Source organism: Pangasianodon hypophthalmus, chromosome 26 (assembly GCF_027358585.1).
Source record: "Pangasianodon hypophthalmus isolate fPanHyp1 chromosome 26, fPanHyp1.pri, whole genome shotgun sequence".
NCBI lineage: Eukaryota > Metazoa > Chordata > Actinopteri > Siluriformes > Pangasiidae > Pangasianodon > Pangasianodon hypophthalmus.
The window spans coordinates 6,322,803-6,348,276 of NC_069735.1; the positions used below are offsets into that span (position 1 = coordinate 6,322,803).

Below are 25,474 nucleotides of genomic sequence, written 5' to 3' on the forward strand. Positions count from 1 at the left end.
ATAGTAACAGCCAGAGACTGATTCTAATACTGTATATGTTATAGTTTGTTATTGTTTCTATAGTAACAGCCAGAGACTGATTCTAATACTGTATGTTATCGTTTCCATAGTAACAGCCAGAGACTGATTCTAATACTGTATATGTTATAGTTTGTTATTGTTTCTATAGTAACAGCCAGAGACGGGTTACTGGCAGGGCCGGGGCGCGTGTCTATGGTTCCTGGTGCCTGTAGATTTAAAGTGAACGATTAGATGATTACGTTGTCACACATACCACCATCCACAGAACACTGATGCAGTGAATGTACAGTCACAGAATCTCAATCAGTTCGTAAATGTTATTGGTGTGAGGGTCTGCAGCGGTCAGTTAGGTGCTAACTGGCACTGAATAACTGTAAAGTGCGTCAAAAAGAAAACTAAAGCAGGACAGAGAAACGCTCAACAAGCTGTGACTGCTGGCCACTGAGTCAGAGATGAAGCAGGAATGAAACCTGTTGGCTAAAAGGTAAGAATGTTTTCTGGCTATTACTGAAACCGCTCAGCACTTTGTACGAGTCAATAAGTTTTCCGCCAGTGGAGAGCCTTCAGTACAGAGGACTTTGCACTTTTTGGTTTCTGAGTAAGATGACAAGCATTTCTTTTGTCTTAGTAACTAAAAGAAAAAGAAAAAGTCAGGCTGGTGAGGGAACAATTTATTTCTAACCTTTATAGCTGCTATAACACAAGTAATAACAGGAACTAACTTGTCTGGTGGATGTTCTACAACATTAAACGTAACTATAAATGGATAAAAAAGTACAAAATATAGGTCAGTAATAAATAAAAATTGTAATCACTGGCAAAATGCTGTGGTAGAAGATGAATAAAACAATTCCAGCTGTTATTGGAAAATAATCAGCTTCACATCACACTGTCCCATTGTTGATTACTTTCCTATAGCAGCTCTGCCCATTGTGTTTTATTCATTACATAATAATGAGAAATCTCATTCATTCAGGTCTGTGCTCTCATTATAGAACTGCTAGACTGCAGATTCATAAAAAATGAATTCATCCACCATTAACTAATTCCTCTGCTCCAAAAGAGGCCTCATAAATACAGACATTTGTCTCGGTTCATTCCATTTTGTAATGCTGTCCAAATGCTCAGTGGACAAATCATATTCCCCTGGATAGTTCACTATATTGTTACTCATAGTGCACATCAGTGTACAACTAACACACACTATATCTGCACTAAATATCACAGTCCAGAGTGAGTTCTTTTAGATCAGAATTTACTTGTCAGGATCCATACTGAAGTATATAAATTCATATATAAACTCTCATATATATTTATATAGGAACTTCATATATACAGTTAGGTTCGGAAGTATTTGGACAGTGACAGAGTTTTTGTGATTTTGCCTTTATACACCACCACAATGGATTTGAAATAAAACAATCAAGATGTGATCGAAGTGTAGACTTTCAGCTTTATTTGAAGAGGTTCCACAAAAATATGGCATTTACCATTTAGGAATTACAGCCATTTTCAACAAAGTACCTCCATTTTCAGGGGCTCAGAGGTATTTGGACAAAATGACATAATTGGAAATATAACCATAATTTTAATACTTGGATGAAAGTCTGAAGCCCATGAAGTCTGAAGCCCATGGACATCAAGTTTCCACTGAGTTTCCTCCCTGGAGATGCTTTGCCAGGCCTTCACTGCAGCCGCCTTCAGTTGCTGCTTGTTTGTAGGTCTTTCTGCCTTCAGTCTTGTCTTCAGTAAGTGAAAAGCATGCTCTATTGGGTTGAGATCAGGCGACTGACTTGGCCATTGAAGAATATTCCATTTCTTTGCCTTCAAAAAAGTCTTGAGTTGCTTGCGCAGTATGTTTAGGGTCATTATCCACCTGCACTGTGAAGCGGCGTCCTATTAGTTTTGTAGCATTTGGCTGAATGTGAGCAGAGAGTATAGCCCTATACACCTCAGAATTCATCTTGCTACTTCTGCAGCAGTCACATCATCAATAAACACCAGTGAGCATATGTAATACAAAAAAACAATATTGAGAAACCTCATTATTATGAATCTATGATGTCATTACATCAAAATTATGCCATAATTATGAGAAGCTTTCTTAGAATTGTGAAGTATGAGGTCTTAATTTGGAGACAACTTTCCCAACATTGGGCCTCATTTATCGATTCTTTCATAAGTTGTTCATATGTGCATTTAAACAACCGATTTAATATTTATGAAAATAAAGTAATTTCAGAAGAATGTTCGCTTCTTGAAATGGAAGATGTTTTAATACTAATAATTGAAAAATGATACTACTGTCCACAGTAAATACACTGCAAGCTTTTATCACAGCATAGTAAAAGCTTTAGACAGTACTTTTTTCAGTTTTAACACAGAATACAACGGAATCGAACTGACGGTGTCAGGGAACCCACAGAGTTACAGCAGTGTGGTGCAGTCCGAACTCCAGCCCAGCCCTGATATTATAGATAATATATCGATGTAGATATAGACAAACTGTAGGTAATAATAGATATGAGCTCATATACATTTAGTAGCAAGAAACCAGAGTGCAGCAAGTCATAAGTCATAATTTCTTTTAATATGACCTGATCTCATATATTCATGAACCCTTTACATCTGTAAACTGTAATTTCTCCTACTTACAGCGCATAGTTTAATAAAGACAACATGGCCAACTCCTTCGTCTGAAAACCCTGGCATTCACATTACCTACAGACTTTCAAAAATAATTTATTGGACATTCATGAAAAGTACACATGGCCACTTGTGACAGTGGCCACTTTCAGAATAATACACATGACAGTGCTGGAATGTGTTTGCTGATTTCATGACACTTCTGCTCTAATTTGACTTCTGCCCAGAAAGCTGCTGACCTTTATAACAGTCAATAAGAATGTGCAAACGTGTACACATGCAAAAATCTATTGAGATTTCGAAGGCTGGTGCAACTAGACAAACTGGTATGTACTTCGCCACTGAAGTTTATTTGGTACATCTGTTGACATCAGCTGACGTCAAGGCACAGTTAGGCACTTCCTTATACGAGCAGAACAGCTTTCAGTTTGCAAATCTACAGGAATAAATACAGTTTAAATATAGTTTATGCAATAAAGAGCTTAAAACACAATAAACTCTTAGTCACATCTATAAAAATTCAAGTCTCATCTCACCCTATTGTGCAATCTTTTGTATTATTGTCTAAGTATGCTCCATGAACGAGGCTTTAAAATATGCTTAGAACTGGTTATCATTAGAAAGTGAGACGTGGCAGTCCCTTTGTCCCAGAGGGGCTTGGAACACAAAAATGATGCAATTTTGTGTCAAAGCCAAAAGGTGCCTTGGCTTACAACCCTTCTAGTACCACAATCCTCCACGTGAGAAAACAGCGAGTCTCCTCATGCTGAGTCTGGGTCAGGTGGATGGTTTCTTCTCAACCCGGGGGATGCATTTGAGAGTCGCAGCTCTCCATAGCACAGGTGCTAACAGCAGACTTAATGTAGTGACACTCAGTACGAGAAGATACACCTGAAGAAGAAGAATGAAAAGACGGTTTTAAGCACGGTTCAGAAATCACTATAAAATTAGTAAGCATGGAATTAAATGTGTTAGAACGACACCAACGATTTATGATCACTAAAGCCCATCAACATCGCCTTCTCTAGCAAAGCCAAACTGCAAAAGTTTTTTTCTGACTCCCAAATGGCGCAACAGAAAGAAAAAGAAAACCTTTGCCCTATTGAGACTGTGAGTTTGAAATCCGATGATGCTACAGCCATCCGTGGTCAGGTCTCTCTTCCCTGTCAATCACAGTGACACTAGCCAATCACGGGCATCTGTGAGCTCACATATGTGGAAGAGGACGGACAGCACTTAATTCCGGGTGTCTTACGCTGTCCTGTGACACAGCATGAAGCACAGCAGTTCGAAAAGATGCAGTTGACGGGTTTCATGTGTCCCAGAGGAAGTACATGTTAGCCTAAACCCTCCCTGGTTAGAAACCATTAAATGATAGAGGAGAGCTGGGTGGATTGTGGGAACTGGCAGGTGACCAAATTGGGGAGAAAATGGGGGAAAATTGTCCATTTTTGTTGGACAATGTTGGGTTTTATATAACCTGGGACAAGATATCTATTGATTATTACAAACCTGTCATGAATTAAAGTTACATTAATATAGCAGTAAAATGGTATTTCTGGTGGTTCACCTCTCTTGAGATGATGCCAGCCCGGCGAGCTCGGCTGCCCAGGACAAAGGAGAACTCACTGACTTGCGCCAGGCCAGCTGATACAATCCAGCGGATGTGTCGGTATCCCAGGGGAAGGATTGCCGTCAGCACCAGCACTGCCATGACGAACTTAGCAGGAAAATGTGGAATGAGAGAAGAAAAAAGTCTTTCAGTCACATCTCGGAAGGTGAGCCCTCAGGAGCATTGCAGAAATGTGTTAGTCATTACCTTCATGATCACCACTGACAGGGTCAAAACCAGTAGGATGGTTAACTCGTATAGAACAAACGTCGGGAACACATGCAGCCCTGTAAGAAACAATACAAGAAAATTCTCTTGAGATCTAAAGCTGTTTCTTTAATTTTTTTTCCCCTGCTGGAAAGTCTACAGAATGGAAGCTGTTGCGTTTGATGGATTCTCAGTAATATGCTTTTGTCTTGCTAACTTCCAGATAAAGTGAGGAAATGACTGTACATAGGCAAATAACAATTGTTAACGGGAATGAATTTCTTTTGAAGACATTCAACAACGTTAAAGACATTCAGCAACGTTAAATGTAACTATAAATAAATAAAAAGTACTGAAAGAATCGACCAACAAGTAGGAGGTGAAATATCAACCCACTCACCAATAGATGCAAAGAAGATAATTGCCAGGAAGTCTCTGATTGGCTCAGTACAGCTCATGACCTCACTGGTAACCATGTGACCCTGTGAGGAGAGCAGTGCTCCTGCGAGGAAACAGCCTAGCTCCATGGAAACGTCCAGAAAATCTGTTACCTAAAAAGTGTTGATCTGTTATGTTTCTATAGCGCAAGCTACATAAGGTAAAGTACATAACTATGACATAACGATGATATAAATATGACCAGAACATGGCTGTTGGCAAACAGAATCATCAGTGAGCCTCACTGGATTCAGGATTAGGACAGTGTTGGTTTAAGTTTGCACCCAGCCACATAAACACTATATGTTAAGTTAAATATCAGGATGTCAGAACAATAGCATGAGCCACAGCCCCAACCTTTGCCTACATATATTTCCTACTCTATCTTAATCTATGCATGTCTATGTCTATTCCATTTGGTCATATCAAAGTTTTCTTTACAGCATATAACATCAGTGCAGTCACAACCATTTCTCAGACTAATGAAAAACACTCACTGTGAGCATTAGGAATACAAAGGCTGCAGTTCCCAGCACAAGGATCTCTTTGTTCCCTTTACTCTCAGTGTGGAGCTTTCTGTAGAACGGACCAATCAGATGAGATCTGAGGAGCCAGCAGATCAGTAGCACGACGGCGAAGGAGACGAGTACCTGAGCCAACAGCACCAGGACACGCAATCCTCCGATCAGAGCACTGCAACAGAGCAGGAGCAACCAATCAGACACTGCCGTAGAGCCATGAGCCAGATCTTCCAAATTTAAAAAGGTATTAAATTAAAAAAAAAAAAAGAGAGAGAGAAATTAGGCTTTAAAATACTACTCCTTTTCTAAATGACCACAGAGATTGGCAAGGATTACAAACACAGAAGGAGTAATATAATATATATCATTGCCGTGCTTTGTCCATGCCACCAGAATAGGTGTTTGCTGCAGAAATACTTATTCTATACCTTCTGAACTCTTGGTTTCACTCAGAGCAGGCTGAGATGTTCATGTTCCTGAATGAAACAGTGGAATTAACTGCTAGAGCCGACGTTCGCAACCCACATCTCACAGCCCACATGACCAACCATAACAGCTGCTGCAGCCCACAACTACTGGGAACCAACTCAACTGTTCAAAAAGTAATACGGTTTTAACAAAATAGCCTAATGTGGCTTCACACTGATGAGTACGGAGCTTCTCAATCTGCTATTCCCAAATCCAAGCCTACTACTAGTATATAGTAAATATATATATATATATATTTTATATACACACACGTGTGTGTGTGTGTGTGTGTGTGTGTGTGTGTGGGAAAACCCTTCAAGATGTCAATTTTTTTTACATGTTTTACTATATATTATTCTGAAAATCTACAGACCTTCTTGAACAAAAAGTGTTTCCCTTTTGTATGTATCTCAATTACAAGTAACTTTATAGCATTTTAAAATCTGGTTACTCCCAAAAGTGAAAAGAGGGAAGGTAACATTTAAAGATTGATTCCGACTGTGGCACAGAGGCATCAGACATTTTGACAGACAGAATCTGTTAATCTGAATGGAATAGGCTTACGTGCGTTTTGTTATGGCACACAGATATCCAATAAACTGATCAACGTGCAATATTTACTGTGTGAGGAAATCACACTTAGCTTGACTTTCAAAGTACTGGATGTTATAGGCACTAGTGGCAGGTGGGGTGTGGTTTAGTAGGAGTCTGTGGCGGGAGTGTGGGGGAATTAACACGGCACACCTGAGTCTTATTTGTGAACAGTTACTTAACATGATGTTTTCTCTCTCTCTCTCTCTCTCTCTCTCAGTGTGTAGGACCAAGGTGTGGACTGCGCTGATTTGAGTACTGTACAGACACCATGTTGAAGCAACAGATGAAAAAAAAACACACTTGCATGCACGATGGATGTTACTTTACCTGTCCATCCCACCACTTCCTGCCTGGATAAGAGTTGGCATGATCGCGATGAAAAGGCTCAACTGAACATCCTGCATCACCAGCATACCCAGTAAAACACTGCTATAGTCCAGATCACCTACACACACACACACACACACACACACACACATTCACAAAAGCCTTTTAAACACAAAAAGACACAAGAACCTTTCTTATTTCTCTCTCCATTTCTCACACACAGTCCTGTACCTTCCTTATCCCCTCTGGACCCGCCAGAAAGGAAGCGCGACACGAGAGGAGTGCTGGACAGAGACAGACAGCTGGAAATGAACACCGTCTGAATAGGGTGGAGCCTAAACACCTTTCCCCAAAGAAGCCCCGCCCCCACCATCAGGAGGCTGAGGTAGCTGGAGCCCTGAACGGAGATCTTCCACACCTGCAAAAGACACCAAACTATTGGTTGGTTTTATCATTTGGTTGTCTCCAGTTCATTTCTGTGTCACAGTGTACACAACCCGTCTGTTTCAATCACTTTAAGAAAAGCTTCTTTTTTTCTTTCTTGTTTTTCTCCTATCAAAATTCAAGTACTTCTACCCACATCTGAATATCTACTGATTTGTGAAATCACCATGCACAAGTGGGAAAAACAATACTCACCTCATAGTCATTTTTAAAAATAATTTTTATTATGCATTTTTAACAATTCAATTAAATCCTGATTGATAAAACCCATGTCAGGCCTTACATCATTTCACGTCCAAATATCTTGTTTCACTCCCAAATAGGTCACATAATGGACGCATATGAAATGTGTTATTTCTGTTTCCACCCTTCAGTCTTCAGGTTTGTCTGTGCATCTGTCATTATTGAGATAACCATTCTGTTATCAGGACAAAGTGAAAGCGTGAGACAGAATGAAAGAATGTCAAAACTAAATACGCAAAATTTCAAAGGGCATGAATATCAGCATAGTGTCTTTTAACTTGAGGAAACAGCCGAAAGAAAACAAGTTAAGAGAAGAATGCAGACTAGTGAGATCTGCATAATCTAAGCTTGTGCATAATAAAAGAGCATATACAGTGCCCTCTAGAGATATTGGTTCCATATAGACATTAATATACTGTATAAAAAGACTAACACATGCAATAATGATATTTTGAACTCAAATATACAGGGACATATTCTATCTAGACAAAATTTATTTAAAAAAAAAAAACCCTGCATTCACACTAGTTTCAACATTATCAGCCCCCTAGCAATTTTTTTGTCACTGCCCAGAAGAGAATACCAGCACTGAGTGAGCTGGAAACACTTAGATCCATTACTCCATGCTGAATATTTTAAATTCCTTTATATTCTCATGTTTGTGCAGTTTGTGGACTACATTCTTTAATTTATACCACAAAGTTTTAGTATGGTTCAAGTCTGGAGCATCCAAGCTACCCAAGGATAGGCAAAAAGCATCAAGCTTGGAATGTAATGATTTGATATGAGCCAATCAGCACACAGTCTCTCATTCTAGGCTTGACAGCTTTTGCCTATCCTTGGGTAGCCCAGATGCTTAACTTGTATTTTTTCCGAAGTGAATTTTGCAAAGTGAATTTGAATATAGATTCTTGGGGTTTTCTTTTGTTTTGTTTTTGAAAATTTAAATTCAAATATCTGAATCTCCAAACACTGAAATAAAACCTCTCTGAATTTCAAGGTTAACTCAAATCAAATAAATACAGATGTGTGGATTTTGAAGCGATATATATTTCTATAAACAGATGAATAAACGCTATGAATTCAATGGTGTTTAATAATTTAATATTCAAATCTTTATGTCTCTTTTTTGCTTCCACATATTTCCAGTTTTACACTTGATCCTGTGGGAATCTCACGTCAAGGTTTTACGGCATCAACTGTGTTCATTACACCGGTTTTATATTCAGTATATTCGTCCAGTTGGGCCAAGCGCTGCTATTGGTGGAGGTGAGTAACGTTTGTCTGCTGAGCTTGTGTGTTACACATAAGGAAATAAAACATGGATTTTTATTTTTACCTTGTGCAGTCGCTCAGGAGAGAACTCAAGGCCAACCACAAAGAGTGAGAAGAACACACCCAACTCCCCCAGCGTCTCTACTTGAACCATGGACTAGAGACAGAGAAACAGAGAGAGAACACTGAGAATGAACGCATATACTATACAAACAGTACAGTATAGGTTTAGACACTTTAAAGGAACACCCTTTCCAAACATGACAAATTACATAAGAATGAGTACAAACAGGTTTAATAACTACAACTACAACTACCGCATGTAACGTACCTTAATGCTGTTAAGCCCTGAAGGACCTAGCAGAATCCCACAAACTATGTAGCCAAACATAGGAGGCAGTCCAACCAGTGTGCACAGCCAGCCGCAGGGCAGAGAGAGCATCACCACTGACACCAGGTCCTGTGGGAGGAAACAAAGTGTGTACCTCTGTCTGAGGACTGAGCGTGCTGCAACGATCCAAAAATCTAAAAAAGCCCTATAGCTATCAATCTTCTAAATCCATCCAGAGCACTATGATACAATGCACTGAGTCTGTTCATAATATAAATAAAAAATTAGAAACTATCACTGGTTCATACAAGGTTCAAAAATAGGAGATACTTTATTCCCCGGTGAGGTTTTTTGTTTTTTGGTGTAATATATAAGAAATAAAACAATTTGGGCCATGCAGTTATAGGAAACTAATCAAGAACGGGTTGGCATCATGCATCCCTATGCAAAGCAAGGTTATCACTTACGGTTCCCTTCCGAAAGTATTGGAACGGCAAGGCCAAATTCCTTTGTTTTTGCTATACACTGAAGACATTTGGGTTTGAGCTCAAAAGACGAATATAAGACGATAGATCAGAATTTCAGCTTTCATTTCCTGATATTTACATATCTTATATTTAATATAATCCTGTGATTTGAATTACAGTCAGTACTACTGTAAGAGCTGCTGCTATAGAAAATTAATCAACACCTTCTGACAATTATATTCAGGAATTCAACAGTGGTGTGGTTAAGTTAAAAAATAAAACATGCAGTCTACAAATTCACAGATTAACCAATCATCCAGGACGAATATGCAACACAAGCCAATCAATATCCTAAAATAATAATTTTCTAATGGAGATTTAAAGTAACCATAAAGTGTAGGCCTTGTTGTTCTGTACATGTAGATTAAAGTAGTTTCATTAGATGGAATGTTACAATTTGAATCTCCTTATCTCGAAACAGCTCCTCACCCAGAGATAGCCCTATAATACTAAGGTCACTAAGTGCTAGAGTTGTCTGGTCAGTAAGTAAAAAAGAAGAATTTTGAACATAGACAGCTGCATAAACAATAAATGGCAGTGCAGAAAAATACAGAGAATAGCTATGCATGACTTTATCTAAAGATTTAGTTTTTTTTAGTCCTTTGTGGAAAGGAATAGAGAGTTTACACGTAAGCAGTGAGATCCTACTTCACGAGCATTCTTAAATCTCAGAGAATGACGTGCCAAGTTCTTCTGAGGGTTCCAACACAAAGAAAAGTGTGTGTCCTGTCACTGAGGGGTGGCAAGTTCAAATCCTGGTGATGATCCTGGCCATCCTTAATTAGGAGTCCGAGAGAGCACAACTGACCTTTCTCTCTTCCCTGTCAATCAGATAGACGTTTGCCAATCGTGGGTGTCTGTGAGCTCATGTATGCGGAACAAGGCGGATAGCACTTTCCTCCGAGTGTTCAGTTGCCCTGTGATGTAGAATGAGCAGCAGTTTGAAAAGATGTGTCTCAGAGAAAGCAGATCCTAGCCCTCAACCTCTCCATTTGGTGCCAGGTGATAGATAACCAGTGGGTGGGAATTGGAAAACAACGAGGTAATAATGACAGGCCAGGCGCTCTTAGAATGAAGAGCTGAGTTGGCATGAGCGGTGAGTTCAGACACTAACCTTGATGAAGTGGTGGTCAGCACGAGGAATGGTAGAGTCCCGGGGTTTGGTCAGTACATACTGGTTGTTCTGTGAATCAATGAGCATACTCAGTCCCAGGTCACCTTCTGCTACTTGCCACGAAACATTCTTCCTCTTGTTGTCCTCTTCATCTTCCTCCACCCTCAGGACTGCCTCGACATTGACCCCCTTCATCTGATTGAAAGATGGACAATGAGGAAGAAAGGGAAGGAGAAGGACAAAGCAAGGAAAATAATGGGGTGACTTTCAAAATGAGAGAGAAGTTGTAATAACCAACAAAGAAAAATGTCTTTCACAAGAACAAGAAAACGGAAGAGAGTCTGATGACTGACCTGCTTGTTGTTGTCAAAGACATGATCCTCGATCTCCTCTTCCAGGCGGTCAGCAGCCCTCCGAACATCCTCAAGAATCTCGTCCAGCATGGAGAGGGTCTTGTTCCGCTCCTGCGCCACCTTCAGCGCCTCCTGCTGGTGCTTCTCGGCTGCGACCAGCTCCACATACTCCTGCTCCTCCTGGCAGGAAAGACCTTTATCACGTCAGGACGGGTTCTCGTTTGAGTCTGGTTCCTTTTAAGGTTTCGTCACATTTCATTGCTTGCTCATCAGGAATCTAGATCTACATAGATATTTCTGTAAAGCTGGTTTGTGACTCTGCCTATTGATAACACCGCTATACAAGTAAAATCGAATTGAAGTCTCCTAGAATATTATATTTAAAGCTGGTGGTTCAGGTAAAGCCAAATCATTTAACACTTAACTAAAACAAACAATTTTCTTGTTTTTTTCCCCTCATTTTCTCACTGAATAACACACTGTCCTACACACACTTCACTTGCATCTGACAAACAAAGACAGCAGTGTGCAATCAGTAGGTCTCGAGACACATTGTGTGCCATCCTTCCCTGATTAGAATAGATCTTCTCTATGCAAAAATAGCTCCAGCACCTCAGGAAAACACCCCGGCATTTTGGTGCTGCCATGGAAACAGCACTATATCAGTCCTGCCAATTACAATCACTTCCTGCTTACATTATAGGGCCTCAACTTCATATTCATAAGTTTTAATTAACAATAGAGTAAAGTGCCTTCTTCTGCTTCTGATGCAAATTGCAAATGAAAGCAAACGTTTTCCTGTCTCCTTCACCTCAGCAAACCCTTCCTCCTCTATTAAACCTACTCTGATTTGTGAGCTGCCTTTTAAGGGAAAAAAGGGAAGAGAAACAGTTTTGCTCTGGCTGGAGGTAGAGCTAATTTCAGGGCCAGAAAAATATAAAAAGACACCTGAAATAAAGAAACTGCACGATCCATTTACATTAGCATTGTGAATCACAGTGACATAGTGACAGGTATCTTTGAAACAATCCAATTATTAGAGATTTAAACACATTTTTACTTTACAAATCGCAGCTTTAATACAAAGTCAAACAGGGACGGGAAAGAATTACATATGCATCGAGGAACTGAAAGCTTTATCTTTCAAGTTCTCAGGTCTTCAATCCAGAATTTGAGTTTGCCTCACCTTAATGGCCGCCTCCCTGAGCGCCTCAAGCCTCTGGCGGCTGCTTTCCTTCATGTTCGCCACATCACCAAAGTCACCTTTCAGCACACGCTGAAGACCCAGCACAGCCTGAAACAGGGAACGCTCACTCTCATTCAGCTCCTTCTGGAACACCTCGAGTGTGTGCACCTGGAAGAGGCGCTCAGCATCCGAGAGCGTCTGGTCACGCTCCGCCGCTGCAGCTGCTGCCTCCAGCTTCCTCACGGCAGCGTTCTTCTGCCGCAGAAGGCTCGAGAGGCGGCGGCAGTTCTCGGCCACCCAGCGGTGCCCACTGGCAGATGCCACCCCCCTGCCACGATGGAGCTGAATGGCACTCCGGGCCAGGTGCTCAGCCGGTTGCAGCGCCCCCACCAGGCCCAGACACAGCAGCACATACAGGGTCTGCATTCAGCTGGCTGGTCACGTCAGCTAGAGGTGAAAGAGAAAATAGAAAAACCTGCAGGAACTGTGTCACACCCTCCACGGTGGGGAGTTAAAACACTGCTAGGCAAAAAGTCCAATATTTTATTACTCGATCAGTGAAGACGTTTGGTGTTTTGTACTCAAGCTTTGAAGCAAATGTAGAACTGGAAACAAAATCAAAATCTTTGCTGTATATATGTATACACATACATATATATAGTTAAATAGCAGGGATAGTTCATCAGACTATACTGATATCCTCCTAACTTTGCCATGAGACGTATCAGACAAAAGCGCAGAATGATACCAAGTGCACAGAGGAAAGATGGCTACCCATTATATTACAGCATTTCTCTATGTTTATAGATTACAGTAAGTTAGACAGTGTCCTAAACCACATCAGCAAGTCACCTCAACAATACCTAGGAACTACCGTACATTTACAGAAAAGAATTTGGGTGAGAATGACATGCTTTATTTATCTGCCCTGATTTCTCACTGGGCCGCTTCATCTAATCCATCAAAAGAAAGAAAGAAAATATTTACAGCAATGAAAAAAATTTAGGTTATGCTAACATCCTGCAACGTCAGAGGTGTCTAAACTGAGCTCACATAGGTGTGGCACGGTGCTGAGCTGTTCAAACAAGAAATATAGAAATAAATAAAAACCCTGTTGTGTGATAAGAAGTTGTGGGATTCTGTATTTAAACATTACACCTGTCACACACTGTTAATTCCACTCTGGTGGGGCGTTAACCTGATAAGTAAGATATACACTCAGTGGTGATTTTATTATGAAATTCTACTGTATAGGTGACTGTGTCGGTGCACTTTCACTGGCGTAAGTATGTTTGTTGCTATGCACAATTTGTCGTCCGCTCTCGATCACATCCGTCAATGGAAAGGGACCACCACAGTGCAGATACTCAGCATAGAGGTGCATTGGTTTCTTCGATCTTGCTGGAATTTTTAAACACCTCAGTGTCACTGCTGGGTCGAGATACAGTTCATCAAGCTACACTCTCCAGCCAACAACAGTCCTGTGCTCAAAAACCGACTCCAGCGAAGGGCTAATGGATGATTAACACATACTGTGCATGGAAAAGTTGCGCTATAGTCACCAAACAAACAAGGTGAACAAATAAGGTAGAGCAAGAATACAGTGACTAATGTGACCTAACCACTTTCACTTCCTGCTCAAGTCTCACCTTTTCTTTAGTAGATAATTTCACCTGGATACTGTATAGAACTGCTGCTGTAATCATAAAGCTAACAACGCTCGTACTGAACAGTTCTTCAACACACAGTACAATTTGTGCATACAATACAATACAGTAGAAGTGTAATGATTTATAATCCCTCTATCCAGTGTCAACACTTTTGAGTCTGGTTCCTCTCCAGGGTTCTTCCTCCTATTCTGTTGCTCATTAGTGATCAACATCTACATCCAGAAGCTGCTTTGTGACCATTTCTAGTGTGAAATGTAATACAGGCACATTAGAGCTGACTTGAATTTAATGGAAGTCAGTCTATATGGTAGATGTAGTGGAGCTTATAAAACGAGATTATAGTGATGTTCTGTTATGGGCAAAAAAAAAAAAATATGCAAACACACACAGAGTCACAACCAAAATGCAAATCCACCCTCTGTACTGCTAATCTTACACAGGGTCACGGGGAGCCTGGAGCCTAGGCTTGGGGCACAGGGCAGGGGACACCCTAGACAGGACGCAATCTCTCTCACACACACTGCAGACAATTAGAAAATGCCAATCAATGCCTACAATGCGTATCTTTGGCCTAGGGGAGGAAACCGGAGTACCCAGAGGAAACCCCTGATGCACAGGGAGAACATACAAACTCCATGCACGCAGGGCAGAGGCTGGATTCGAACCCTGAGCCATGGAGGTGCAGGGCAAGCGTGCTAGCCACTAGTCCACTGTGACCCCGCCCCCCCCCACAAAATATACTCATACTTTAGTACATTCATGGTAAACATACATGTGACTCATGGGAAGCTCATACATCTGAGATGTATGTACTGCTTAACTGGAAGGATATCTTGCTCCAAGCTTGTACACACACGGTCATAACCATGTGTCTTGTCTAAACTGTCCATTTCCAACATCTGATTTCCTGATCGCAATCACGGGTGATCAGATCATGGACACAGCATCAGCTGTCATATGACTGACATCAGCTCTCAAACCCGAGATAAAAGATCAGCGACGGAAGTAGATAAGGAAAGGAACATACCTTGGAGAATGTTTAGGTCGTCTCTGTAGCCCTGTGCTCCTCAGTTAATGAAGGAAACAATCGGGCTCTTGTGATTCCGCCCCTCTCCAGCCGCCACATACTAAACTCCTCTGGAGCTGAACCTGAGCGCCGGCGCCGTGACACCCACAGACCGGTTTGCGGCAGTCGTGATACCTTCACGTGCTCCTCGGATTTTTTACTGTTTCCGAGTTGGTAAGCTGTAATTACAAATTCTTCTGGGGTTCAAAAACACTGCACCACTAACGTCACATAATCAGCTGTTTATTTATGACTATCTATTTCAGCACTTATTTCAACATTTATTCATTTTGTAAAAAAAAAAAAAAAAAAAAAAAAAAAAAGGTCCACAATGCAACCAAAAGTTGTAACTGGTTTATAACGTGATTACAAAAAGCATGTCGTATTTAAAAAAAAAAAAGATTAAACGCAACCTACAACTGAATCTATTCTTTTATACACTTGGTAAAAGTTACTAATAACTCGGATACTCGGTGTACATGATGTTAATGTTTGTTATTGATATGAAACCGTGGGAGCGCGTGAAGGCAGCACAGGAGCAGCTGAACCTGCTGTCGCTACACGTCACTGTTGTTCATTCCTACAGGTAGGTTAGAGTCTCCGCTTCCCAATGACAAACCCGTGCTGGGTAACATTTACTAAATACATAAAGTCAGAGAGCCTTTAGCTTTAATATCAGGAGAACTTCCGCTAAGCGAAGACGCGCCACAGAGTTTGTTTGTGAATTAAGTGCGAGTTTAAATCATGCTAACTCATGCTAATGCTTTCCTCAAGAAGCGCAGCAGAAGTTAGCTTTACTCCAACTTTTCACAAAGTCTGGACTGAATTTATCGAGTGACATCACCTGTTGAAAATGCGCATGCGTGTGTGTGTGTGATACATAATTTAGTTAGCTGGTTACTATACAGAAATGTTTTTACTTCCGAAACAAATCCAAACGGATGAGGGACAGAGGTGCATTGTGGGTAATGTAGTCCCCCCCCCCCCCCCAAGGCCGGGTTGGTTTACCGCACAGCGTCAGTTATTATTTAGTTAGTAATTAATGTTAGTTTAGTATAATACATATATTTACTTATATATATATATATATATATATATATATATATATATATATATATATATTTGAAGATGAATCTAAACGAGCTGTATTTAATTTAGCCCTGATTCTTAAACCTTTGTTAAAAAAATAAATAAAATGCTTTTTTTAAATATTTATTTAAAGATTAGTCGTAAAATATTATTAACCACGAAGTTATGAATTTGGGAAGATTTTAATCGACAACATACTTGCGACTACAATAAAATAAATTAAATAAATAAATAAATTAAATAAAAACACAACTCATTAAAAGCCCACTAGTGACGTCATCGCTACGCGCTCTAGCGCAGGCCCGGCAGAGTCCCGCGCATGCGCACTGCGGGCTGTTGCCTATCAAGTTGGTCAAACAGCGGGGAGATAAAAATGGTAGGTAAGATGGGAAAAAAATACCGGTAAAGACAAACTTTGTGTCCAGACAGGGACAGAGAGAGAGAGAGAGAAGGAGGGAGGGAGAGGGAGAGAGATGTAGGGATATTATTTCACACGCCTGGGTGAGAGGAGGGTTTTGTATTTTAAGGGAGTTGTCCTCCGACCGTGTCGTATTGGCCAAGTGTGTGTGTGTGTGTGTGTGTGTGGTGATGGATGAGAATCAGAAGGTCAGTTTGTTGGTATTGTGAGCTCTGACAGCATGCACTCTTTCCTCCTTTCTGAGTGTGACGCCTATGCAGAGTTAGTCGTGTGTGTGTGTGTGTGTGTGTGAGTGAGTGTGAGTGTATGATAGTGAAGCTGGGCGGGTCAGTGGACAGAACCGGGACAATTTCTCCTGATCCCTCTGTCAGGCTGCTTCTGTCCTGCTGATCTGATCCATTTCTCCTGAGCATTCAGACACCTCGATCATCACCACACTAATGTGTGTTTATTGGTTGATCCTGTCTTTTTGGACACAGGTGTACTGTCAGTGTGATGATGATGATGATGATGATGATGAACAACACCTTTTCAAATCTAATTGTCATCAAAAGAACACACCTGTCAGATTCTCTCCCCACAGCGGATCATTGGTTTGCATATTTGATTTGGCGCAGTTTGTACACCGGACGCAACCCTCCTCAATTTTATCGTGGCTTGGGACCGGCACTGGGAGTGCACTGTCGTGTGCGAACCCGGGCCCGGAATCGAACCCGGGCCGGGGCGGGTCCAGAGCGCCGTGGCCTAACCACTAGTCCTCCAGAGACCCACACCTGTCAGATTAATAGTGCATATTTTATATTGTTTTCTTCTGTGCTTCTTATCTTGTATTTAAAAGTACACCTATACCACTTTTCTCATTCCGATCATCCAGAGCTCTGATCCGATACAGAGTTGACTCTCTGTGTGCTTCTGCTGCCAGGTTATGTGAAACATCACAGGCACTCTGGCAACAAACACAGGTTGTGTCCTTGACTCAAAATCACATGTTCGTGGGTCAGCCTGGAAAAGTCTGATCTGATAATGATTCCAGTCCACCGTTCACTTGGATAGTATCAGATTGGTGCGTTCGTGGTTTCATGTGATCATGTTGCATTAGTGCTCACTTGCAATACAAAACATACCTGGCCTTGTAAGGAAGGGCATTGAAGAAGAAGCATCTTCTAGTTGTGTCTAGATCATTGCGTACCTGTCAATGTGTGCTTCAGTGAGTTCACACACACACACACACACACACACACACTCCTCATGCATCACTGTTTATCACTTCAGAAGATGAAATTATGTTTCGTTACTACTGTATTAAGTAGTTGATGGTTTTTCTGGGGCCGTCGCTGTTTTACAGGATCTGTGACAGGACTTAAATTGTTGGAAAGGATGCTATCATCTTGTTCAGTGTGAGCATGTCAATATCAGAGTAGTATCAGATATTGAATAACACTCAGCACTTTTATATCTCTATCAAAAATAGAATGGGGACATCCTTCGAATTCATCAGCTAATTAACAAGCCAGCGTTGGAGGATGTGAAAACACTAAAATGTCCATGACTTTGATTCAGAAGATTCCTTTATGCTTTATCAAGAAGTTGAACTTAACCTAACAGTTATTGCAAGATTGCAAGTCACATAAGCTAAGCATTTCTGACTTCTCAGTCCTGCGCTGAGAAATCTGGTACACTCAGCCATTTTTACAGGCATAATTATTCTTTAAATTTGCTTTAAAATTGTGGCTAGATGAGTCTTCCAGATCAAGCGTACACAGATTTCTCCTACACAAAAGCCTGCAGAATAAAATCTCACTTAACTGACGTCACTTTAAATTGACATTTCAGCGAGCATGTCCCAATCGGAGGACGTCAGGAAAGCATGTCGTTACATTCAATTCCTGCATGTAAGTGAAACAAGGAAATACATGTAAAGACATGAGAAGCATCTTATATATAAGAATCCCAATTTGTACTGGATTTCCTGAATTTTGAAAACTCAACCAGAACACTGATCAGTCCAGCGGCTCACTAATGGTCCCCAAAGCAACATCTCTGTTGTTTTATAAAATTTGTTTCCGTTTGCAATTACGATATTTCCGATGTGATGCGGCGTGACGTGAAAGAATCAGTCAGCATTTAGCCATTGAAGATCTAGAATCAGTGGGAATCCCTCACTCATGCCACCTCTCAGGTGTTTGTTACACTGTAGAAATGTGACTAATCAGTCCTCTGTGTGTGTGTGTGTGTGTGTTTACCCCACAGCATAAGCTGAAGTCATCACAGAAAGAGAAGGTTCGCCAGTTCATGTCCTTCACCCAGGCCGGCGAGAGGACAGCCGTCTACTGTCTCACACAGAATGACTGGAAACTAGAAGTGGCAACAGACAACTACTTCCAGAACCCAGATCTCTACTATAAAGAATCCATGAAAACCACAGTGGACCGCAAGAAGCTGGAGCAGCTTTATAACCGATACAAAGGTAAATCACTAGATCATCTTGGTCCTCAGTTTGTTTTCTTCACATCAGAATTACAGCCAATGAAGGCTCAGAGATTCTGCTTGGACCTCCAACTCAAAAATGAGTAGCTTCTTTGGAAACGTGTGGACTCCCTTAACACCATTAATCTGTGTGTTACTGCCAGCCATTTGCAGGATAAACTCTTATACCCTCCTAGGTTTTAGCCTATTCCCATGTCACTGAAGTGTATATGTCTCTGAATAAATGTTCATAATGAATAATGGGCATTTTGTAACTTCTCCCACAGACCCTCAGGATGAGAATAAAATTGGCATTGATGGGATCCAGCAGTTCTGCGATGACCTCACTCTGGATCCAGCCAGCATGAGCATTCTGGTGGTGGCCTGGAAGTTTCGGGCAGCAACGCAGTGTGAATTTAGCCGGAAGGAGTTCCTGGACGGCATGTCAGAGCTGGGGTAAGACTTTTAAAACATCGCTATCATCATCACAGTGATGTTCACAGGTTGATCTAGATCTGCCTCTGTGTCTCCATAGCTGTGACAGTCCTGAGAAACTGAAGGCCATCTTGCCCAGGTTAGAACAGGAGCTCAAAGACCCTGCAAAGTTTAAGGACTTCTACCAGTTTACTTTCAATTTTGCCAAGAATCCAGGCCAGAAAGGCTTAGGTAAGTGTCACGCAAAGGACACCCTCATCACATTTACAAGGCGATTTCACACAACATTTAATATCTCATGCCTGAAATATCCTTTCTAGTGAGTCATGTACATTTTTAGTTTATAACATTCTAAATTATTGATTTAAAAAAATTAATTGTAAATAAATCATTAGAATGTTTTTAAGATCCTGAAGAATGCTAGTTAACCATATTTGGTATAAGTCAGGTATTTTTCTAATTCTATTCTTAAAAAAAAAAAAAACTCAACCCTGTTACTTTCACCCCGTTCTCATTTAAGAACAAAATTCAGCCAAAGAATGGTTAATGCATGTTTTCTTAGATTCACTGTTGAAAATGATTAAAAAAATAAATAAAAATAATAATAATAAAGTTGAACATAAAAGGCTAAATTGCATCCCAGTCACTTTACACAGACCGTGCATTCATTTCACAAAGATCTGCGATACCTGTCTATTATAAAATTAGCATTGCCAACGTAGGAACACATAAAATATAGGGTTCATAATGCTTTTCTACCAAAGAGTGTGGCCTGACAAGGTGCAATTACTACTCCAGATCCAGACCTCTCTGTATCCTGGTCGAGAACCCGTGACATTTCTCTGGAGGTTGTGGGCTGGTGACATTTCCCATGCAACGCTCGGGTTAACACTGAACACTAACAGTAGTAACAACGGAGGAGCTTCATGGGCTGATTAACCTTTTACTCAGCATTAAGTTTTACAAGAAGTATGGTAGTATGCCATTTGGGACGCTGCCTTGTGTTCCTTTTTTTTTTTTTCTTTTTTTAAGAAATACATTTTTAATAAATTAAAAAAAATTAAATCTTTGGTCAGTATGTCTGGTACCTAGCTAGAAGTGTAACTAAACTAGGTTTGAGTAGTTCAGCAGTACTGTTAGACCTCAAATTAAAACTATAATGACTTCAGAAATGACTCTGATGCTCCTAAACTCCTGGTTCCTGGTTATACAGTTGCACATTTTGATTATATAGTATACAGTTATAGAAGGGGAATGATTTACAATCTCACTAGATGAGGATGGGTTCTCTTTTGAGTCTGGTTCCTCTCAAGGTTTCTTCCTCATGTCGTCTCAGGGAGTTTTTCTTGCCACCATCGTCTCTGGCTTGCTCATTAGGTATACATTTAAAATTTATATCTGCAATTTGTATATTTCTATAAAGCTGCTTTGTGACAATGTCCATTATTAAAAGCGCTATACAAATAAAATTGAATTGAATAGAATAGGTCACTTTGAAAGGCCATGAATTTGTCACTACACCATATGGCCCTTTATAGAAGCCTTTAGTGCCTCTCTCAGTTTTGGTGTTTCTCCAGAGATGGGAGTTCCCTGAACTGGGATTCTGGTTTTTTCCTGGCGTAGACATAAGGGTGCAGCTTGTCAATTTGCAGTGACCCCAACCTCTTTATTAGTACTTCACAGTAGGCCATTGTCTGATCGATCACTGTCTGTAACTCAGTTACTTCTCTCTTAATCTTTTTCTCGTTCTTCACTTTCGTCTCCCTATCCTGACTGTTGCTCAGACTTAGAGATGGCTGTAGCCTATTGGAACCTGGTTCTGACGGGCCGCTTCAAGTTTCTGGACCTCTGGAACACGTTCCTGCTGGTAAATAGACAATAGTTCTCAAAAACATCAATGTCAAAGACACAGAACAGATTCTAAACATTTTGATAGCAAGTGACAAAAATTTCTGCTCAAGTATTACTAATAATATTCAAACGAATGTAGCTGATAATACAAGCTGTACACAAACTATCTTTAATACTGCATACTCAAGAAAACAGCTATACAAAAAAGGTGTACAAGAGCACAGATATTAAACTAAGCTATTAAGCTTTGCTGACATGACAGCTATTAATATTATTATATTTTTTTCTATTCTTTGAAGGAGCATCACAAGCGATCTATTCCAAAAGACACATGGAATCTTCTTTTAGACTTTGGAAACATGATTGCAGACGATATGTCGAACTATGATGAGGAAGGTGAGCTGGGCCATTTACATACATAGAAAGACTTGTTTACAGAACAAATTCAAGTAAAGCACATCTATCAAGAAAAAAGTAAAGCACATCTATCAAGAAATGGTTCAGACAAAAATGGTACTTCCACTATTATCCCTTTTAACACAGTCAAATTTTCACTTTTAAAAATGGTTATGAAAAAATGTCTATGGTTAATTCGCTTAAACTCAAGTTTATATCAGTTTCTAACTCAAGAAAATCTAAGAGACATATAAGCGAAGCAAACCTACTCTATGAAAAAATAGCCCAAAAAATGTGTCAGTTATTGACACTGCTACATTTAGTAGTTTGTGCCAAAATAACAGCACCAAGTGTTGTTCTGTAATGTTTGATGAGATTGGAGAATACAGAGCAAGGACCCTGAGGTCACTCCTCAGTACACCACTTCAGATCCTCCACGGCTGTAGAACCTTTCTTGTAGACTCTCCTCTTCAGCTCACTCCTTAGTTTTTCAATGGAGTTTAGGTTCAGGTCACTGGAATATCAAAAGCTTGATTCTGTGGTTCTTGAACCATTTTGTGTGGATTCGGACGTACAGTCCCCTCCGAAAGTATTGGAACAGCAAGGCCAATTCTTTTGTTTTTTGCTATACACTGAAGACATTTGGGTTTGAGATCAGAAGATGAAGTTGAGATGATAGATCAGAATTTCTGCTTTCATTTCCTGATGTTGACATCTAGATGTTTTAAACAGCTTAGAACATGGCACCTTTTGGTTGAACCCACCCATTTTTCAAGTGATCAAAAATATTGGAACATGTGACTGACAGATGTTTCTTGTTGCCCAGGTGTGTCCTGTTAGATTGATTGTTTAAACTATTAATAGCTCTGAATGTCTATTCTTGGTTTGAGCCCTGGGTTTCACCTGTGAAGACTGCATTTGTTGTTAAAAGGATAATCCAACACGAAGACCAGAGAGCTGTCTGTGGGAGAAAAGCAAGCCATTTTGAACCTGAGAACAGTGAGAACAGAAAGGGATCAGAGCCACTGCACAAACATTGAGCTTAGCCAATACAGCAATTTAGAATGAAAAAGAAAGAAACCACTGGTGTACTAACAACCAGACATCAAACAGGTTGGCCAAGGAAAACAACAGCAGTTGATGGCAGAATCATTGTGAGAGCTGTGAAGAAAAACCCCAAAACAACAGTCAGTGACATCACCAACAACCTCCACAGGGCAGGGGTGAAGGTATCACAATCCACTGCTCGAAGAAGACTTTGAGAGTAGAAATATAGAGGCCATTCCCCAAGATCCACTCTAAGCCATGTTCTAAGTTGTTTAACACATCCACATATAACTATCAGGAAATAAATGCTGAAATTCTTATGTCATCTTATATTCATCTTTTGATCTAAAACCCAAATCTTTTCAATGTATTGCAAAATCTAAAGAATTGGCCTTGCTGTTAGAATACTTTCAGAGGGGACTGCATATTTTGGATCATTATCCTGCTGGAAGATCAAACCACAAGTCTTTGATGCCACGTATCCTAACAAGGAAAACTATTGTAGCTCCTCCACCATAATCAACAATCAGGATTAGGTTCAGTAGAACTGTCCTTCTTTTTACACAAACCCCTTACACTTACCTGACCCAAGAACAAAGTTCCAGTTATGGATATAGCGCTGGATATATATGGATATATAGAGTTCATAAACATCCAGCCAGACTAAAAGTAAAGTATAAATGGCATCATGCGTATACATATATAAGCATTATTTATTAAATACGTTTATTAAATGTATCAAATGTGTTTGAGAGTCAAACTGTGTCTTGTAAAGCATGATGTCTGTGATGATTTAGGTGTACAGTTTGCAGCGTACTAAACTGGGAGTTTTAGGTTTTTTCTTAGTTCTAGTACTGAAACAAAAAAATAACTGAAAAAACAAACATGTCTCTGCTGATCAACTGCATTAAGGGAAGTGGTAAACTTGTGTAAATTTCATTTTTTCTGAATTATTCCCTTAAAAAGGTTGGAGTGTTCAATACAGTTTGTAAGAAAAGGTATGAAAGAGATGTATTATTTACACAGCATTAAAACCAATACATTAATGTGAAATTATATTCTGTTGTTTCTCTTTTCAGGGGCGTGGCCCGTCCTCATAGATGACTTTGTGGAGTTTGCTCGGCCAATCATTACAGCAGGCAAGCGCAAAAATGTATAATCACCACCTTCCTCTTGAAGAGGGAAGTGGCATCTCTCTCCATTTAGACATTTTTTATATAAAAATTATTTAAATAGAAAACAAAGAAAATGCAAGAGACTTTAAAGATGTGAGTCTGTGCTACCAAACATGAGATGAGTGCAGTACAATGCAGAGCTGAACACACCGCATCAGGAATGAGTCAGAGTGCATCATGCGTATCACCACCAGGGGGCGACAGTGGCGTGGAGGAGCGAGGAAGCGGCGTCATCTGATTTCAGTTGCCCCGCCTTTAAGGTGACTAAGTCGGGGTTTCCATTCACCGGTTTTTACGCAGCTTTTGAACCCTATTGGAAACTGAAGTATCGTAACAAAGATGGAAATGATGGAAGAGGATGGATTTTTTTTTGGAGTCTGGAGGTGTGTGTTTGGCTCCCACTATTTTTTTTATTATGTTGTCATCACGCTCCTTCTTCAGAATATTCCCATAACAGCAGCTGATGGAAACACGTTCAGAAATTTGCCCCAGGTTGAAAAAACGTGCATGAAATCATACGGCATAGTGACAGACTTCATGACCCATTAACCGTCCACCATCCACCAGTCTGCACATTGAAGCCGTAGCTTGCAGTAGCATCTCAAGTGCCAAGGCTGAAACCCAAGTGGGGGTGGAATACAGGACGATGAGGATGACGGATGTGTTATCTGCAGTTGATAAGTTTTAAGCGGGAAAAACGCAGGATCCGTTTCATTAAGCAGTGTCAAGTACAGGTCCTGTTTTATTGAGCATTGTTACAATCATGTTTATACAACTTAAAAATTCTAATTTAAGTCTGATGATGTCCAGATGAACTTGCAAAGATGTGAAAAGGTGAAAAATTCATGATCCTGAAGTGAGAAAACATGCAGCGATGCTCAGAACACCAGCAGACGTCATATTGCTACAGTTGTAATATACTGTATCTAACAGTGATGTACAGACGTGTTGTGGAAAACATACAGAAATATTGTTACATACAGTTTATTAATGTGGCAAGAAAGTGTTTGGATGAATTTCACATTTAAAACAGATGTCTTCATTGTGCAGTTTCCAGATCTAAGAGGCAATATTGGGTTTTAAGTTTGTTTTAAATTATTGGTTTCCTTTTCAGATTTATTTGATTTAGTTTTTTTTTTTTTAAAAAACATTGAAATTCTTTTATTCAAAATATGCACATATCAAACTGTGTAACATCAAAATGCAGAAAATGTGATCAAGTAGATAATTTAGAAATTGATTCCTTTAGACTTAAAAACACTAACCTAGAGTGAGAGTGGATTTTCAGTTAATAATGTTACATTTCTTTGTGCGCACACTAAATGTTTTTGATTGTTCCTTTAGATTTTCTTTATTATTATTATATATTTCTTCCAGAGTTCTGGACAAGGTGCTATGGTGTTCTGGTTTGCCTCACTTGTTTGTTACAGATTGCCATTTTTGTCCAGTTTGATGTCACCTTTATTTCCATCATGAGGAAGGCAGCATTATCCTCATGTGGTACGCTTTGCAGAGTGTTTTGAGTGTTGAGTCCCAGGTAGTCGAGTTCAGCTC

General features: G+C 40.1%; 2 protein-coding genes across 5 annotated transcripts; one reads left to right on the top strand and one right to left on the bottom strand.

Moving 5' to 3' along the window:
- Positions 1-2,592: 2,592 nt before the first annotated feature.
- tmco3 (transmembrane and coiled-coil domains 3) lies at positions 2,593-15,144 on the bottom strand. The gene is made up of 13 exons (XM_026931930.3): positions 15,005-15,144; positions 12,308-12,754; positions 11,122-11,301; positions 10,769-10,963; positions 9,128-9,256; positions 8,861-8,953; positions 7,066-7,252; positions 6,835-6,952; positions 5,422-5,617; positions 4,887-5,037; positions 4,487-4,566; positions 4,238-4,387; positions 2,593-3,558 (listed from the first exon to the last, which is right to left on the bottom strand). Exons 2-13 carry the CDS (start codon positions 12,731-12,733, stop codon positions 3,445-3,447), a joined length of 2,019 nt encoding a protein of 672 aa, XP_026787731.2. The 5' UTR covers positions 12,734-12,754; positions 15,005-15,144; the 3' UTR covers positions 2,593-3,444.
- Positions 15,091-25,056, top strand: dcun1d2b (DCN1, defective in cullin neddylation 1, domain containing 2b). Of its 4 annotated transcripts, none has more exons than XM_034300200.2 (7): positions 15,091-15,217; positions 18,801-19,017; positions 19,304-19,472; positions 19,552-19,682; positions 21,236-21,318; positions 21,602-21,698; positions 23,825-25,056. In XM_034300200.2, the coding sequence occupies exons 2-7, from the start codon at positions 18,843-18,845 to the stop codon at positions 23,902-23,904; spliced, it is 735 nt and encodes a 244-aa protein (XP_034156091.1). In that variant the 5' UTR covers positions 15,091-15,217; positions 18,801-18,842; the 3' UTR covers positions 23,905-25,056. The 4 variants fall into 4 exon arrangements, with proteins under 4 accessions (XP_034156091.1, XP_026787734.1, XP_026787732.1 ...); XM_026931933.3 differs by lacking the exon at positions 15,091-15,217 and adding an exon at positions 15,498-15,629; XM_026931931.3 differs by lacking the exon at positions 15,091-15,217 and adding an exon at positions 16,283-16,508.
- The last annotated feature ends 418 nt before the right edge of the window (positions 25,057-25,474 follow it).